Genomic DNA, 18,954 nt, shown 5'->3' with positions numbered 1-18,954 from the left:
AGTGGGACCGAGAGAGGGGAATGCACTGTGCCTGTTTAGGACCAGAGAGGGGACTGCACTGTGCTGTTTAGGACCAGAGGAGAGGGGACTGCACGTGTGCTGTTAGGACCAGAGAGGGGACTGCACTGTGCTGTGTAGGACCAGAGAGGGACTGCACTGTGCTGTTTAGGACCAGAGAGGGGACTGCACTGTGCTGTTTAGGACCAGAGAGGGACTGCACTGTGTGTTAGGACCAGAGAGGGGACTGCACTGTGCGTTTAGGACCCAGAGAAGGGACTGCACTGTGCTGTTTAGGACTCAGAGAGGGACTGCACTGTGCTGTTTAGGACCAGAGAGGGGACTGCACTGTGCTGTTTAGCACCAGAGAGGGGACTGCACTGTGCTGTTTAGACCAGAGAGGGGACTGCACTGTGCTGTTTAGGACCAGAGAGGGGACTGCACTGTGCTGTTTAGACCAGAGAGGGACTGCACTGTGCTGTTTAGGACCAGAGAGAGGACTGCACTGTGCTGTTTAGGACCAGAGAGGGACTGCACTGTGCTGTTTAGGACCAGAGAGAGAGGGACTGCACTGTGCTGTTTAGGACCAGAGAGGGGACTGCACTGTGCTGTTAGGACCAGAGAGAGGACTGCACTGTGCTGTTTAGGACCAGAGAGGGGACTGCACTGTGCTGTTTAGGACCAGAGAGAGGGGACTGCACTGTGCTGTTTAGGACCAGAGAGAGGGGACTGCACTGTGCTGTTTAGGACCAGAGAGAGAGGGACTGCACTGTGCTGTTTAGGACCGAGAGAGGGGACTGCACTGTGCTGTTTAGGACCAGAGAGGGGACTGCACTGTGCTGTTTAGGACCAGAGAGGGGACTGCACTGTGCTGTTTAGGACCAGAGAGGGGACTGCACTGTGCTGTTTAGGACCAGAGAGGGGACTGCACTGTGCTGTTTAGGACCAGAGAGGGGACTGCACTGTGCTGTTTAGGACCAGAGAGGGGACTGCACTGTGCTGTTTAGGACCAGAGAGGGGACTGCACTGTGCTGTTTAGGACCAGAGAGAGGGGACTGCACTGTGCTGTTTAGGACCAGAGAGGGACTGCACTGTGCTGTTTAGGACCAGAGAGAGGGGACTGCACTGTGCTGTTTAGGACCAGAGAGGGGACTGCACTGTGCTGTTTAGGACCAGAGAGAGGGGACTGCACTGTGCTGTTTAGGACCAGAGAGAGGGGACTGCACTGTGCTGTTTAGGACCAGAGAGAGAGGGGACTGCACTGTGCTGTTTAGGACCAGAGAGGGGACTGCACTGTGCTGTTTAGGACCAGAGAGGGGACTGCACTGTGCTGTTTAGGACCAGAGAGGGGACTGCACTGTGCTGTTTAGGACCAGAGAGGGGACTGCACTGTGCTGTTTAGGACCAGAGAGAGAGGGGACTGCACTGTGCTGTTTAGGACCAGAGAGAGGGGACTGCACTGTGCTGTTTAGGACCAGAGAGGGGACTGCACTGTGCTGTTTAGGACCAGAGAGAGGGACTGCACTGTGCTGTTTAGGACCAGAGAGGGGACTGCACTGTGCTGTTTAGGACCAGAGAGAGGGGACTGCACTGTGCTGTTTAGGACCAGAGAGGGGACTGCACTGTGCTGTTTAGGACCAGAGAGAGGGGACTGCACTGTGCTGTTTAGGACCAGAGAGGGGACTGCACTGTGCTGTTTAGGACCAGAGAGGGGACTGCACTGTGCTGTTTAGGACCAGAGAGAGGGGACTGCACTGTGCTGTTTAGGACCAGAGAGGGGACTGCACTGTGCTGTTTAGGACCAGAGAGGGGACTGCACTGTGCTGTTTAGGACCAGAGAGGGGACTGCACTGTGCTGTTTAGGACCAGAGAGGGGACTGCACTGTGCTGTTTAGGCCAGAGAGGGACTGCACTGTGCTGTTTAGGACCAGAGAGGGGACTGCACTGTGCTGTTTAGGACCAGAGAGGGGACTGCACTGTGCTGTTTAGGACCAGAGAGGGGACTGCACTGTGCTGTTTAGGACCAGAGAGGGGACTGCACTGTGCTGTTTAGGACCAGAGAGGGGACTGCACTGTGCTGTTTAGGACCAGAGAGGAGGACTGCACTGTGCTGTTTAGGACCAGAGAGGGGACTGCACTGTGCTGTTTAGGACCAGAGAGGGGACTGCACTGTGCTGTTTAGGACCAGAGAGGGGACTGCACTGTGCTGTTTAGGACCAGAGAGGGGACTGCACTGTGCTGTTTAGGACCAGAGAGAGGACTGCACTGTGCTGTTTAGGACCAGAGAGGGGACTGCACTGTGCTGTTTAGGACCAGAGAGGGGACTGCACTGTGCTGTTTAGGACCAGAGAGAGGGACTGCACTGTGCTGTTTAGGACCAGAGAGAGGGACTGCACTGTGCTGTTTAGGACCAGAGAGAGGGGACTGCACTGTGCTGTTTAGGACCAGAGAGGGGACTGCACTGTGCTGTTTAGGACCAGAGAGGGGACTGCACTGTGCTGTTTAGGACCAGAGAGGGGACTGCACTGTGCTGTTTGGGACCAGAGAGGGGACTGCACTGTGCTGTTTAGGACCAGAGAGGGGACTGCACTGTGCTGTTTAGGACCAGAGAGGGGACTGCACTGTGCTGTTTAGGACCAGAGAGAGGGACTGCACTGTGCTGTTTAGGACCAGAGAGGGACTGCACTGTGCTGTTTAGGACCAGAGAGAGGGGACTGCACTGTGCTGTTTAGGACCAGAGAGGGGACTGCACTGTGCTGTTTAGGACCAGAGAGAGGGGACTGCACTGTGCTGTTTAGGTCCAGAGAGGGGACTGCACTGTGCGGTTTAGGACCAGAGAGGGGACTGCACTGTGCTGTTTAGGACCAGAGAGGGGACTGCACTGTGCTGTTTAGGACCAGAGAGGGGACTGCACTGTGCTGTTTAGGACCAGAGAGAGGACTGCACTGTGCTGTTTAGGACCAGAGAGGGGACTGCACTGTGCTGTTTAGGACCAGAGAGAGGACTGCACTGTGCTGTTTAGGTCCAGAGAGGGGACTGCACTGTGCTGTTTAGGACCAGAGAGAGGGACTGCACTGTGCTGTTTAGGACCAGAGAGGGGACTGCACTGTGCTGTTTAGGACCAGAGAGAGGGACTGCACTGTGCTGTTTAGGACCAGAGAGGGGACTGCACTGTGCTGTTTAGCACCAGAGAGGGGACTGCACTGTGCTGTTTAGGACCAGAGAGGGGACTGCACTGTGCTGTTTAGGACCAGAGAGAGGACTGCACTGTGCTGTTTAGGACCAGAGAGAGGACTGCACTGTGCTGTTTAGGACCAGAGAGGGACTGCACTGTGCTGTTTAGGACCAGAGAGAGAGGACTGCACTGTGCTGTTTAGGACAGAGAGGGGACTGCACTGTGCTGTTTAGGTCCAGAGAGAGGGACTGCACTGTGCTGTTTAGGACCAGAGAGGGACTGCACTGTGCTGTTTAGGTCCAGAGAGGGGACTGCACTGTGCTGTTTAGGACCAGAGAGAGGACTGCACTGTGCTGTTTAGGACCAGAGAGAGGACTGCACTGTGCTGTTTAGGCTCCAGAGAGAGGGGACTGCACTGTGCTGTTTAGGACCAGAGAGGGGACTGCACTGTGCTGTTTAGGTCCAGAGAGGGGACTGCACTGTGCTGTTTAGGACCAGAGAGAGGGACTGCACTGTGCTGTTTAGGACCAGAGAGGGGACTGCACTGTGCTGTTTAGGTCCAGAGAGGGGACTGCACTGTGCTGTTTAGGACCAGAGAGAGGACTGCACTGTGCTGTTTAGGACCAGAGAGGGGACTGCACTGTGCTGTTTAGCTCCAGAGAGGGGACTGCACTGTGCTGTTTAGGTCCAGAGAGGGGACTGCACTGTGCTGTTTAGCTCCAGAGAGGGGACTGCACTGTGCTGTTTAGGTCCAGAGAGGGGGCTGCACTGTGCTGTTTAGGACCAGAGAGGGGACTGCACTGTGCTGTTTAGGACCAGAGAGGGGACTGCACTGTGCTGTTTAGCTCCAGAGAGGGGACTGCACTGTGCTGTTTAGGTCCAGAGAGGGGGCTGCACTGTGCTGTTTAGGACCAGAGAGGGGACTGCACTGTGCTGTTTAGGACCAGAGAGGGGACTGCACTGTGCTGTTTAGGACCAGAGAGGGGACTGCACTGTGCTGTTTAGGACCAGAGAGAGGACTGCACTGTGCTGTTTAGGACCAGAGAGGGGACTGCACTGTGCTGTTTAGGACCAGAGAGGGGACTGCACTGTGCTGTTTAGCTCCAGAGAGAGGACTGCACTGTGCTGTTTAGGACCAGAGAGAGAGGGGACTGCACTGTGCTGTTTAGGACCAGAGAGAGAGGGGACTGCACTGTGCTGTTTAGCTCCAGAGAGGGGACTGCACTGTGCTGTTTAGGTCCAGAGAGAGGACTGCACTGTGCTGTTTAGGACCAGAGAGAGAGAGGGGACTGCACTGTGCTGTTTAGGACCAGAGAGAGGACTGCACTGTGCTGTTTAGGACCAGAGAGGGGACTGCACTGTGCTGTTTAGGACCAGAGAGGGGACTGCACTGTGCTGTTTAGGACCAGAGAGAGGACTGCACTGTGCTGTTTAGGACAAGAGAGGGGACTGCACTGTGCTGTTTAGGACCAGAGAGGGGACTGCACTGTGCTGTTTAGGACCAGAGAGAGGACTGCACTGTGCTGTTTAGGACCAGAGAGGGGACTGCACTGTGCTGTTTAGCTCCAGAGAGAGGACTGCACTGTGCTGTTTAGACCCAGAGAGGGGACTGCACTGTGCTGTTTAGCTGCAGAGAGGGGACTGCACTGTGCTGTTTAGGACCAGAGAGGGGACTGCACTGTGCTGTTTAGGACCAGAGAGAGGACTGCACTGTGCTGTTTAGGACCAGAGAGGGGACTGCACTGTGCTGTTTAGGACCAGAGAGAGAGGGACTGCACTGTGCTGTTTAGGACCAGAGAGAGGACTGCACTGTGCTGTTTAGGACCAGAGAGGGGACTGCACTGTGCTGTTTAGGACCAGAGAGGGGACTGCACTGTGCTGTTTAGGACCAGAGAGAGAGGGGACTGCACTGTGCTGTTTAGGACCAGAGAGGGGACTGCACTGTGCTGTTTAGGTCCAGAGAGAGGACTGCACTGTGCTGTTTAGGACCAGAGAGGGGACTGCACTGTGCTGTTTAGGACCAGAGAGGGGGCTGCACTGTGCTGTTTAGGACCAGAGAGGGGACTGCACTGTGCTGTTTAGGACCAGAGAGGGGACTGCACTGTGCTGTTTAGGACCAGAGAGAGAGGGGACTGCACTGTGCTGTTTAGGACCAGAGAGAGAGGGGACTGCACTGTGCTGTTTAGGACCAGAGAGAGAGGGGACTGCACTGTGCTGTTTAGACCCAGAGAGAGGGGACTGCACTGTGCTGTTTAGCTCCAGAGAGGGGACTGCACTGTGCTGTTTAGGACCAGAGAGAGAGGGGACTGCATTGTGCTGTTTAGGACCAGAGAGAGGACTGCACTGTGCTGTTTAGGACCAGAGAGGGGACTGCACTGTGCTGTTTAGCTCCAGAGAGAGGACTGCACTGTGCTGTTTAGGACCAGAGAGGGGACTGCACTGTGCTGTTTAGGACCAGAGAGGGGACTGCACTGTGCTGTTTAGCTCCAGAGAGAGGACTGCACTGTGCTGTTTAGAACCAGAGAGAGGACTGCACTGTGCTGTTTAGGACCAGAGAGGGGACTGCACTGTGCTGTTTAGAACCAGAGAGGGGACTGCACTGTGCTGTTTAGGACCAGAGAGAGAGAGAGAGGACTGCACTGTGCTGTTTAGGACCAGAGAGAGAGGGGACTGCACGGTGCTGTTTAGAACCAGAGAGGGGACTGCACTGTGCTGTTTAGGACCAGAGAGAGAGGGGACTGCACTGTGCTGTTTAGGACCAGAGAGGGGACTGCACTGTGCTGTTTAGCTCCAGAGAGAGGACTGCACTGTGCTGTTTAGGACCAGAGAGAGGGGACTGCACTGTGCTGTTTAGGACCAGAGAGAGAGAGGACTGCACTGTGCTGTTTAGGACCAGAGAGAGAGAGGACTGCACTGTGCTGTTTAGGACCAGAGAGGGGACTGCACTGTGCTGTTTAGGACCAGAGAGAGGACTGCACTGTGCTGTTTAGGACCAGAGAGAGAGGGGACTGCACTGTGCTGTTTAGCTCCAGAGAGGGGACTGCACTGTGCTGTTTAGGACCAGAGAGAGGACTGCACTGTGCTGTTTAGGACCAGAGAGGGGACTGCACTGTGCTGTTTAGGACCAGAGAGGGGACTGCACTGTGCTGTTTAGGACCAGAGAGAGAGGGGACTGCACTGTGCTGTTTAGGACCAGAGAGAGGACTGCACTGTGCTGTTTAGGACCAGAGAGAGAGGGGACTGCACTGTGCTGTTTAGGACCAGAGAGGGGACTGCACTGTGCTGTTTAGGACCAGAGAGAGAGAGGACTGCACTGTGCTGTTTAGGACCAGAGAGAGAGGGGACTGCACTGTGCTGTTTAGGACCAGAGCGGGGACTGCACTGTGCTGTTTAGGACCAGAGAGAGAGGGGACTGCACTGTGCTGTTTAGGACCAGAGAGGGGACTGTACTGTGCTGTTTAGCTCCAGAGAGGGGACTGCACTGTGCTGTTTAGCTCCAGAGAGAGGACTGCACTGTGCTGTTTAGGACCAGAGAGAGAGGGGACTGCACTGTGCTGTTTAGGACCAGAGAGGGGACTGCACTGTGCTGTTTAGGACCAGAGAGAGAGGGGACTGCACTGTGCTGTTTAGCTCCAGAGAGAGAGGGGACTGCACTGTGCTGTTTAGCTCCAGAGAGAGAGAGGACTGCACTGTGCTGTTTAGGACCAGAGAGAGAGGGGACTGTACTGTGCTGTTTAGCTCCAGAGAGGGGACTGCACTGTGCTGTTTAGCTCCAGAGAGAGGACTGCACTGTGCTGTTTAGGACCAGAGAGAGAGGGGACTGCACTGTGCTGTTTAGGACCAGAGAGGGGACTGCACTGTGCTGTTTAGGACCAGAGAGAGAGGGGACTGCACTGTGCTGTTTAGCTCCAGAGAGAGAGGGGACTGCACTGTGCTGTTTAGCTCCAGAGAGAGAGAGGACTGCACTGTGCTGTTTAGGACCAGAGAGAGAGGGGACTGCACTGTGCTGTTTAGGACCAGAGAGAGAGGGGACTGCACTGTGCTGTTTAGGACCAGAGAGGGGACTGCACTGTGCTGTTTAGCTCCAGAGAGAGAGGGGACTGCACTGTGCTGTTTAGGACCAGAGAGAGAGAGGACTGCACTGTGCTGTTTAGGACCAGAGAGAGGACTGCACTGTGCTGTTTAGCTCCAGAGAGAGGACTGCACTGTGCTGTTTAGGACCAGAGAGGGGACTGCACTGTGCTGTTTAGGACCAGAGAGGGGACTGCACTGTGCTGTTTAGGACCAGAGAGAGGACTGCACTGTGCTGTTTAGGACCAGAGAGAGGACTGCACTGTGCTGTTTAGGACCAGAGAGAGAGGGGACTGCACTGTGCTGTTTAGGACCAGAGAGAGAGGGGACTGCACTGTGCTGTTTAGGACCAGAGAGAGAGAGGACTGCACTGTGCTGTTTAGGACCAGAGAGGGGACTGCACTGTGCTGTTTAGGACCAGAGAGAGGACTGCACTGTGCTGTTTAGGACCAGAGAGGGGACTGCACTGTGCTGTTTAGGACCAGAGAGAGGACTGCACTGTGCTGTTTAGGACCAGAGAGAGGACTGCACTGTGCTGTTTAGGACCAGAGAGGGGACTGCACTGTGCTGTTTAGGACCAGAGAGGGGACTGCACTGTGCTGTTTAGGACCAGAGAGAGGACTGCACTGTGCTGTTTAGGACCAGAGAGAGGACTGCACTGTGCTGTTTAGGACCAGAGAGGGGACTGCACTGTGCTGTTTAGCTCCAGAGAGAGAGGGGACTGCACTGTGCTGTTTAGGACCAGAGAGAGGACTGCACTGTGCTGTTTAGACCCAGAGAGAGGACTGCACTGTGCTGTTTAGGACCAGAGAGGGGACTGCACTGTGCTGTTTAGACCCAGAGAGAGGACTGCACTGTGCTGTTTAGGACCAGAGAGGGGACTGCACTGTGCTGTTTAGACCCAGAGAGAGGACTGCACTGTGCTGTTTAGGACCAGAGAGGGGACTGCACTGTGCTGTTTAGGACCAGAGAGGGGACTGCACTGTGCTGTTTAGGACCAGAGAGGGGACTGCACTGTGCTGTTTAGGACCAGAGAGAGAGGGGACTGCACTGTGCTGTTTAGGACCAGAGAGAGGACTGCACTGTGCTGTTTAGCTCCAGAGAGGGGACTGCACTGTGCTGTTTAGCTCCAGAGAGAGAGGGGACTGCACTGTGCTGTTTAGGACCAGAGAGAGGACTGCACTGTGCTGTTTAGGACCAGAGAGGGGACTGCACTGTGCTGTTTAGGACCAGAGAGGGGACTGCACTGTGCTGTTTAGGACCAGAGAGAGGACTGCACTGTGCTGTTTAGGACCAGAGAGAGGGGACTGCACTGTGCTGTTTAGGACCAGAGAGAGAGGGGACTGCACTGTGCTGTTTAGGACCAGAGAGAGGACTGCACTGTGCTGTTTAGGACCAGAGAGGGGACTGCACTGTGCTGTTTAGAACCAGAGAGGGGACTGCACTGTGCTGTTTAGCTCCAGAGAGGGGACTGCACTGTGCTGTTTAGGACCAGAGAGGGGACTGCACTGTGCTGTTTAGGACCAGAGAGAGGACTGCACTGTGCTGTTTAGGACCAGAGAGGGGACTGCACTGTGCTGTTTAGGACCAGAGAGGGGACTGCACTGTGCTGTTTAGGACCAGAGAGAGAGGGGACTGCACTGTGCTGTTTAGGACCAGAGAGAGGACTGCACAGTGCTGTTTAGGACCAGAGAGAGGACTGCACTGTGCTGTTTAGGACCAGAGAGAGAGGGGACTGCACTGTGCTGTTTAGGACCAGAGAGAGGACTGCACTGTGCTGTTTAGGACCAGAGAGGGGACTGCACTGTGCTGTTTAGGACCAGAGAGGGGACTGCACTGTGCTGTTTAGGACCAGAGAGAGGACTGCACTGTGCTGTTTAGCTCCAGAGAGGGGACTGCGCTGTGCTGTTTAGCTCCAGAGAGGGGACTGCGCTGTGCTGTTTAGGACCAGAGAGAGAGGGGACTGCACTGTGCTGTTTAGCTCCAGAGAGGGGACTGCACTGTGCTGTTTAGGACCAGAGAGAGGACTGCACTGTGCTGTTTAGCTCCAGAGAGGGGACTGCACTGTGCTGTTTAGGACCAGAGAGAGAGGGGACTGCACTGTGCTGTTTAGGACCAGAGAGGGGACTGCACTGTGCTGTTTAGGACCAGAGAGGGGACTGCACTGTGCTGTTTAGGACCAGAGAGAGGACTGCACTGTGCTGTTTAGGACCAGAGAGAGGACTGTACTGTGCTGTTTAGGACCAGAGAGAGGGGACTGCACTGTGCTGTTTAGGACCAGAGAGAGGACTGCATTGTGCTGTTTAGGACCAGAGAGAGAGAGGGGACTGCACTGTGCTGTTTAGGACCAGAGAGGGGACTGCACTGTGCTGTTTAGGACCAGAGAGGGGACTGCACTGTGCTGTTTAGGACCAGAGAGAGGACTGCACTGTGCTGTTTAGGACCAGAGAGAGGGGACTGCACTGTGCTGTTTAGGACCAGAGAGAGAGGGGACTGCACTGTGCTGTTTAGGACCAGAGAGAGGACTGCACTGTGCTGTTTAGGACCAGAGAGGGGACTGCACTGTGCTGTTTAGGACCAGAGAGGGGACTGCACTGTGCTGTTTAGGTCCAGAGAGAGGACTGCACTGTGCTGTTTAGGACCAGAGAGAGGACTGCACTGTGCTGTTTAGGACCAGAGAGGGGACTGCACTGTGCTGTTTAGGACCAGAGAGGGGACTGCACTGTGCTGTTTAGGACCAGAGAGAGAGGGGACTGCACTGTGCTGTTTAGGACCAGAGAGAGGACTGCACAGTGCTGTTTAGGACCAGAGAGAGGACTGCACTGTGCTGTTTAGGACCAGAGAGAGAGGGGACTGCACTGTGCTGTTTAGGACCAGAGAGAGGACTGCACTGTGCTGTTTAGGACCAGAGAGGGGACTGCACTGTGCTGTTTAGGACCAGAGAGGGGACTGCACTGTGCTGTTTAGGACCAGAGAGGGGGCTGCACTGTGCTGTTTAGCTCCAGAGAGGGGACTGCGCTGTGCTGTTTAGGACCAGAGAGAGAGGGGACTGCACTGTGCTGTTTAGCTCCAGAGAGGGGACTGCACTGTGCTGTTTAGGACCAGAGAGAGGACTGCACTGTGCTGTTTAGCTCCAGAGAGGGGACTGCACTGTGCTGTTTAGGACCAGAGAGAGAGGGGACTGCACTGTGCTGTTTAGGACCAGAGAGGGGACTGCACTGTGCTGTTTAGGACCAGAGAGGGGACTGCACTGTGCTGTTTAGGACCAGAGAGAGGACTGCACTGTGCTGTTTAGGACCAGAGAGAGGACTGTACTGTGCTGTTTAGGACCAGAGAGAGGGGACTGCACTGTGCTGTTTAGGACCAGAGAGGGGACTGCACTGTGCTGTTTAGGACCAGAGAGAGGACTGCATTGTGCTGTTTAGGACCAGAGAGAGAGAGGGGACTGCACTGTGCTGTTTAGGACCAGAGAGGTGACTGCACTGTGCTGTTTAGGTCCAGAGAGGGGACTGCACTGTGCTGTTTAGACCCAGAGAGGGGACTGCACTGTGCTGTTTAGCTCCAGAGAGAGGACTGCACTGTGCTGTTTAGGACCAGAGAGGGGACTGCACTGTGCTGTTTAGGACCAGAGAGAGGACTGTACTGTGCTGTTTAGGACCAGAGGGAGGACTGCACTGTGCTGTTTAGGACCAGAGAGGGGACTGCACTGTGCTGTTTAGGACCAGAGAGAGAGGGGACTGCACTGTGCTGTTTAGGACCAGAGAGGGGACTGCACTGTGCTGTTTAGGACCAGAGAGGGGACTGCACTGTGCTGTTTAGGACCAGAGAGAGGACTGCACTGTGCTGTTTAGGACCAGAGAGGGGACTGCACTGTGCTGTTTAGGACCAGAGAGAGGACTGTACTGTGCTGTTTAGGACCAGAGAGAGGGGACTGCACTGTGCTGTTTAGGACCAGAGAGGGGACTGCACTGTGCTGTTTAGGACCAGAGAGAGGACTGTACTGTGCTGTTTAGGACCAGAGAGAGAGGGGACTGCACTGTGCTGTTTAGGACCAGAGAGAGGGGACTGCACTGTGCTGTTTAGGACCAGAGAGAGGGGACTGCACTGTGCTGTTTAGGACCAGAGAGAGGACTGTACTGTGCTGTTTAGGACCAGAGAGAGGACTGTACTGTGCTGTTTAGGACCAGAGAGAGAGGGGACTGCACTGTGCTGTTTAGGACCAGAGAGAGGGGGGACTGCACTGTGCTGTTTAGGACCAGAGAGAGAGGGGACTGCACTGTGCTGTTTAGGACCAGAGAGGGGACTGCACTGTGCTGTTTAGGACCAGAGAGAGGACTGCACTGTGCTGTTTAGGACCAGAGAGAGGACTGCACTGTGCTGTTTAGGACCAGAGAGGGGACTGCACTGTGCTGTTTAGGACCAGAGAGGGGACTGCACTGTGCTGTTTAGGACCAGAGAGGGGACTGCACTGTGCTGTTTAGGACCAGAGAGGGGACTGCACTGTGCTGTTTAGGACCAGAGAGAGAGGGGACTGCACTGTGATGTTTAGGACCAGAGAGAGAGGGGACTGCACTGTGCTGTTTAGGACCAGAGAGGGGACTGCACTGTGCTGTTTAGGACCAGAGAGAGGACTGCACTGTGCTGTTTAGGACCAGAGAGGGGACTGCACTGTGCTGTTTAGGACCAGAGAGAGAGGGGACTGCACTGTGCTGTTTAGGACCAGAGAGGGGACTGCACTGTGCTGTTTAGGACCAGAGAGGGGACTGCACTGTGCTGTTTAGGACCAGAGAGAGAGGGGACTGCACTGTGCTGTTTAGGACCAGAGAGAGAGAGGACTGCACTGTGCTGTTTAGCTCCAGAGAGGGGACTGCACTGTGCTGTTTAGGACCAGAGAGGGGACTGCACTGTGCTGTTTAGGACCAGAGAGGGGACTGCACTGTGCTGTTTAGGACCAGAGAGGGGACTGCACTGTGCTGTTTAGGACCAGAGAGGGGACTGCACTGTGCTGTTTAGGACCAGAGAGAGAGAGGGCTGCACTGTGCTGTTTAGGACCAGAGAGGGGACTGCACTGTGCTGTTTAGGACCAGAGAGAGGACTGCACTGTGCTGTTTAGGACCAGAGAGAGGACTGCACTGTGCTGTTTAGGACCAGAGAGAGGACTGCACTGTGCTGTTTAGGACCAGAGAGGGGACTGCACTGTGCTGTTTAGGACCAGAGAGGGGACTGCACTGTGCTGTTTAGGACCAGAGAGGGGACTGCACTGTGCTGTTTAGCTCCAGAGAGAGGACTGCACTGTGCTGTTTAGGACCAGAGAGGGGACTGCACTGTGCTGTTTAGGACCAGAGAGGGGACTGCACTGTGCTGTTTAGGACCAGAGAGGGGACTGCACTGTGCTGTTTAGGACCAGAGAGGGGACTGCACTGTGCTGTTTAGGACCAGAGAGGGGACTGCACTGTGCTGTTTAGCTCCAGAGAGAGGACTGCACTGTGCTGTTTAGGTCCAGAGAGAGGGGACTGCACTGTGCTGTTTAGCTCCAGAGAGGGGACTGCACTGTGCTGTTTAGGTCCAGAGAGAGAGGGGACTGCACTGTGCTGTTTAGGTCCAGAGAGGAGACTGCACTGTGCTGTTTAGGTCCAGAGAGAGATGGGACTGCACTGTGCTGTTTAGGTCCAGAGAGGAGACTGCACTGTGCTGTTTAGCTCCAGAGAGGGGACTGCGCTGTGCTGTTTAGGACCAGAGAGGGGACTGCACTGTGCTGTTTAGACCCAGAGAGGGGACTGCACTGTGCTGTTTAGGACCAGAGAGGGTAGGGGTGGACGGTATAAACGGTATGAACTTGCGCTACGGTATGGATTTTGATTATACCTTGTGACCGGTAGACTAGAGCAGCTAGTCACAGCAGTAGCAATGCCGTTAACAGGGCTCTACAGTGCGACCATTTTACTCGCATTTGCCCCTAAGAATATGTGTGTGCGAACCGGACAAATCAATTACTCGCACACTGTGTGCGAGTGAAGATTACAACCTCAGTCATGCTTTTTTCTCTTCGCTGCTAATCGTTCAAAAACTACAAGTCCCACATTTCACTTAAAGGATAACTCCACTATTTTGGGAAATTAGCTTATTTAACATCTTCCCTGGAGTTAGACAAGAAGATGCATACCTTTTTTGTCTCTGTGCGTGCATTTTAGCTTTGGGAATAGATGCTCCGTTAGCATAGCTTAGCTTCATCACTGGAAGTGAGGCAGGACAGTAGCCTTACAGTGCCTTACAGTGTATTGCAAGGTCTGACATTGACCAAACTTGATATGCATGACCTTGGTGGGCTCTAGGTCAACTCCTGAAAAGGGGGTCAATGTCAGACTTTGCAATCAAAAGTTAGGGGGCTAATAACCCTTGCCATAATTTCAGTACGCCCCTAACTTTTGATTGCAAGGTCTGACATTGACCCCCTTTTCAGGAGTTGACCTAGAGCCCACTAAGGTCATGCATATCAAGTTTGGTCAATGTCAGACCTTGCAATACACTGTAAGGCACTGTAAGGTTACTGTCCTGCCTCACTTCCAGTGATGAAGCTAAGCTATGCTAACGGAGCATCTATTCCCAAAGCTAAAATGCATGCACAGAGACAAAAAAGGTATGCATCTTCTTGTCTAACTCCAGGGAAGATGTTAAATAAGCTAATTTCCCAAAATAGTGGAGTTATCCTTTAAGCCAATCACAGTAGAGTGACGTGACGGGTTTTAAGCGAAATAAAGGAAATGAGAACACCACACGGCTGATAACGTTAGCCAAGTTAGCACACACACACACAGTGGGCCAGTGACTTTGGTGTAGGGGTGTAACAATGCATCGCTCCTAAGGGGAAAATTCAACTGCATCGATTTGAAAATGTTAGAATAGATTAGAATCGCAATTTTAATGTACACAGTGTTATGTTATTCTCATGTCCGTTACAGCCAACACAACGACATACGCTACTGCATCAACGTTTTGCATTCGTTTTGTTGCATTAACGTTACATATATATTACTATTGCTATCGACAAATCTAGGTGTTCTAAAATCTATTGCTATCGGTAAGACTAGAATAAGTTACATTAACTTAATGTTACTGTCTCGGAAAAGTCTCGCGTATCGCAATGGCGGACTTTCCGGAAGTAAAAAAGCAAATGAGAGCTTCCGATTGGTGGTAAGAACAGCAGAGGTGGGTGCAAGCGGTGTGATGTAATTGGCAGAATCGACTGTCAATCAATGGCCTACCTGACACGCAAACTCATAAACAATGTTTCTGTACTGGAGGTGTACAGTATTTCAATAGGCAACCCTGAAAGGATTATTTTTCTAGAAGAGCAACACTAGCCAAAACATAGGCATTGTATGCATAAAAGGGGCAAAAGCTAAAGTTAAGTGACTGTTACTTTTGTAGCAGTAGTTCAATGTCACTGCCTTTTTTTATTAGGCCTAGTTGTTAGCTACAACTTTGCCACAGTAGGCATTAATCACTTAATAGTTCAAATGTCTGTGTCCCCTTCCCGTTTGCACACGCAGATACACACACACAGTGGGCCAGTGACTTTGGTGGTATGTGCTATTGCACAGATGTGTGTCCCGTTCCCGTTTGCACATGCACGCACAGTACAAATATACATTTATAAAAAAAAAAAAAAAAAACTCTGTTATTTGAAATATTTTCACTGTGCTCCTAAATTTCTTTGTGTGCTCCTAAATTTTTTCATTTAGGAGCACATGTGCTCCTTGGGAAAAAGGTTAGCGTAGAGCCCTGGTTAACATTACTTGACGATTCACTCTGCGTTTGCAGTGGTCGTTGCATAGTGTTTAATTGTACTGAGTTTTTCTCCACTTGTTCACGGACCTTGCCATAATAGTTTGGGGATTTCAATTTGGCTAAGGAGGCTGAGAGGAGACTTGCTTTAGCGCAGCAACGGGCTAACGTTAGCCGCTAAGCTAACGTTCTCACGTCACTCTGCGGCACCAGTTCCATTAGTGAGGAAAGGGGGCGTGGGTATATTGACGAGGCTTGACAACAGAGGTTCAAAGATAACTTCACATTTATTTGGCTATTCATTTCTTTATATCGCTTTATCCATCGGGCTGCTCCCGTCTCCAACTCTGTGTTGACATCCTGGTGTGACATCATCACCTACGGCATCTTAGGAAGCTCAAACCGCAACCTCAAACCTATTACATCACGCTCTCTCTCTCTCTCTCTCTCTCTCTCTCTCTCTCTCTCTCTCTCTCTCTCTCTCTCTCTCTCGCTCTCTCTCTCGCTCTCTCTACGTTGTCAAACATGTACACTAAAGTTAACTTATGTTGGAGTTGTATTGTGTTTGAGTTGTTTGAGGGAAAGAAACCTCCTGACCTGCTGTAGTTTTTATTTTCACTTTGTGCCGCTTGATTTTATTGTATTTCATGAAAAAAGTGTTTTTCAGAGATGGAAGTAACTTGAGAAAAGGTTTTGCATTTTTCTATTGCAGTTTTGCACAATACATGTTCTTAAAATACCTCTGTACTATGTGAAATATGTCCTAGTAATACAAGAGTACAGTAATAGCTGCCAGTGTTCTACCCCTTCAGAAGCATTTATATAGACATTTTAAGATAAATTAATATACCGTGATATATACCGTTACCGTCTCTGCTTCAAATTATACCGTGATCTACATTTTAGACCATACCGTCCGGCCCTGAGAGAGGGGACGACTGCACTGTGCCGTTTGGGTCCAGCTCCTTCCGTCGGTCCTGTTCTGCAGTCAGAGCCACTCGGTTCTGGAACATCCTGCCAACTGAAACAAGACACTGTGCCGCCTACTGTACCTACTGTACCTACTGTACATACTGTACCTACTGTACCACTGTACCCACTGTACCTACTGTACCTACTGTACCTACTGTACCACTGTACCTACTGTACCTACTGTACCTACTGTACCTACTGTACCTACTGTACCTACTGTACCACTGTACCTACTGTACCTACTGTACCACTGCACCTACTGCACCTACTGTACCACTGTACCTACTGTACCTACTGTACCTACTGTACCTACTGTACCTACTGTACCACTGTACCTACTGTACCTACTGTACCTACTGTACCACTGTACCTACTGTACCTACTGTACCTACTGTACCACTGTACCTACTGTACCTACTGTACCACTGTACCTACTGTACCTACTGTACCTACTGTACCACTGTACCTACTGTACCTACTGTGCCTACTGTACCACTGTACCTACTGTACCTACTGTACCTACTGTACCTACTGTACCTACTGTACCACTGTACCTACTGTACCACTGTACCTACTGTACCTACTGTACCTACTGTACCTACTGTACTACTGTACCTACTGTACCTACTGTACCTACTGTACCTACTGTACCTACTGTACCACTGTACCCACTGTACCTACTGTACCTACTGTACCTACTGTACCTACTGTACCTACTGTACCTACTGTACCTACTGTACCACACTGTACTTGATTTACAAAACAACTATCATCACGTTGGATTGTGTTGTAAATATTCAGCTTTACTTTGTTTTAACGCTTCTGTTTTTTTAGGTGTATGGTTTTATAACATCTTGCCAAAAAAGGACTACAGTTTGCGAATTAGCCAGCTGGCAAAAATTGGCACGTTTACAGTAATGTTGATTGATCTTTTATAAATAAACTGAAACTGAACCCCCCCCCCCCCCCCCCCCCCCTCTCTGTGCAGATGACGGGCCGGTCTCCTCGGGGTGCTCGGCCCATCAGCGATGCCCCTGGTGGACGCAGAGGGGGGCGGCGGCAGCCCTGCTCCAGTGATTAGCCTCCTTCAGGCCTGAGCCCCTGGATGGGCACGTAGGCACAGGCGGGCAGAGAGAGGGGGCGTGGGTGCCTGGCCAAGCAGAGAGAGAGAGAGAGAGAGAGAGAGAGAGAGAGAGAGAGAGAGAGAGAGAGAGAGAGAGAGAGAGAGAGAGAGAGAGAGAGAGAGAGAGAGAGAGAGAGAGAGAGAGGAGAGAGAGAGAGAGAGAGAGAGAGAGAGAGAGAGAGAGAGAGAGAGAGAGAGAGAGAGAGAGAGAGAGAGAGAGAGAGAGAGAGAGAGAGACCACCGCTTCCCAACAGGACTGTAACTCAGCTAAGCTAATGGTAAGTGGGCTTTATTGAACGTGCGTGTGACAGTTTTCTCCCAGCCTTCCATGTCGGTTGTTAAAGGAGCTGTAAGCGGCGGCCTTTTGTTGAGACAACTGTTACGTAGCTCTACATTCTGACAGCCATCAAATGGCAAATGGCTGCGTTTATATATCTCTTTTATCCAAATCGCTCACTCTCACATTCACACACCGACGGCGACCATGCAAGGTGCCGACCTGCACATCGGGAGCAATTAGGGGTTAAGTGTCTTGCTCAAGGACACTTCGACACGCTGCCCCCGGGAGGAGCGGGAATCGAACCGGGAACCTCCGGATTACCAGACGACCGCTCGGGAGAGAAAACCCTGGAGAGAACCCTGGATGTGCTTTGCCAGATTTGCCGGCAGGGTATTTGACTTGTTTCAAGCACATTATTTGCTTAAAATGACCAGACTGACCACATCAGTGATGACCGTCGGAATGTAGAGCCACTATTTCAACCCGTTTTTAACAAAGTAACGCCGCGTACAGCTCCTTTAACCGGCCGGATGACGAGGATAAAGACTGTCGCGTTGCCGCTGGTTATGGTTTCAGATATGGTTTTTGGCGTGACACACAGAAGCCCTGACATTACAGTAACAGTACAGTAACATTACAGTAACAGTAACATTACAGTAACATTACAGTAACATTACAGTAACAGTACAGTAACATTACAGTAACATTACAGTAACGTTACAGTAACATTACAGTGACATTACAGTAACATTACAGTAACACGGAGGCCCACATGGCAGAGAGCGGCTACCTGTTGAACATGGAGAAGTGACACGAAAGTGCCGATCGACTTGCGGTTGGTCTCTCAGTATTCAGGAGACCCGGGTGTATAAAACGGTATATTGGATTGTGTCTCCAGCGCCCCTACAGCCGCAGCTACTACAACCACTCACGTCAAGGCTCTCATCAACATTCATTCATTTTATCTTCCCACGCTCTCTCTCTCCCATGAGCTGAAAACACCGGACGTGCTGCGGTGGTCTCTGCTCCCCCCCCCCCCCCAAGGGGATCAATAAAGGAATATCTTATCATCTTATCTGAGAGGAAAACACTGCTAATGTTCCTAACCTTCCGTTTCATGTCCGTTAACTACGGACCTCTGTCACTTACATTTTACATTTATCTACTAGTTCATCTACTGGTTTAACTACTGGTTATCTAAATCAAATCAAACCAAATGTATTTGTAAGGCCCGACAACACACGTTAATGTCCCCATGGGGCCGGACACGTCTTCTTTAAGGCCCGACAACACACGTTAATGTCCCCATGGGCCGGACACGTCTTCTTTAAGGCCCGACAACACACGTTAATGTCCCCATGGGGCCGGACACGTCTTCTGTAAGGCCCGACAACACACGTTAATGTCCCCATGGGGCCGGACACGTCTTCTTTAAGGCCCGACAACACACGTTAATGTCCCCATGGGGCCGGACACGTCTTCTTTAAGGCCCGACAACACACCTTAATGTCCCCATGGGGCCGGACACGTCTTCTTTAAGGCCCGACAACA

The 18,954-nt window shown here is 52.2% G+C and overlaps 1 protein-coding gene across 1 annotated transcript in view; it reads left to right on the top strand.

Annotated features, from left to right (window-relative positions):
- Positions 1-17,326: 17,326 nt before the first annotated feature.
- Positions 17,327-18,954, top strand: part of adgra1a (adhesion G protein-coupled receptor A1a) — a gene marked incomplete at its 3' end in the record, with an annotated part of 89,354 nt that continues 87,726 nt past the window's right edge. The window contains exon 1 of the mRNA XM_084326724.1: positions 17,327-17,401. Coding sequence (XP_084182850.1) covers positions 17,399-17,401 — 3 coding nt within the window. The 5' untranslated portion in view covers positions 17,327-17,398. The remainder of the gene's footprint in view (positions 17,402-18,954) is intronic.

Source organism: Notolepis coatsorum (assembly GCF_963971535.1).
Source record: "Notolepis coatsorum genome assembly, chromosome: 12".
Classification (NCBI taxonomy): domain Eukaryota; kingdom Metazoa; phylum Chordata; class Actinopteri; order Aulopiformes; family Paralepididae; genus Notolepis; species Notolepis coatsorum.
Note: the sequence above shows the minus strand (reverse complement) of the source record. Positions and strands in the feature narration are given on the sequence as shown.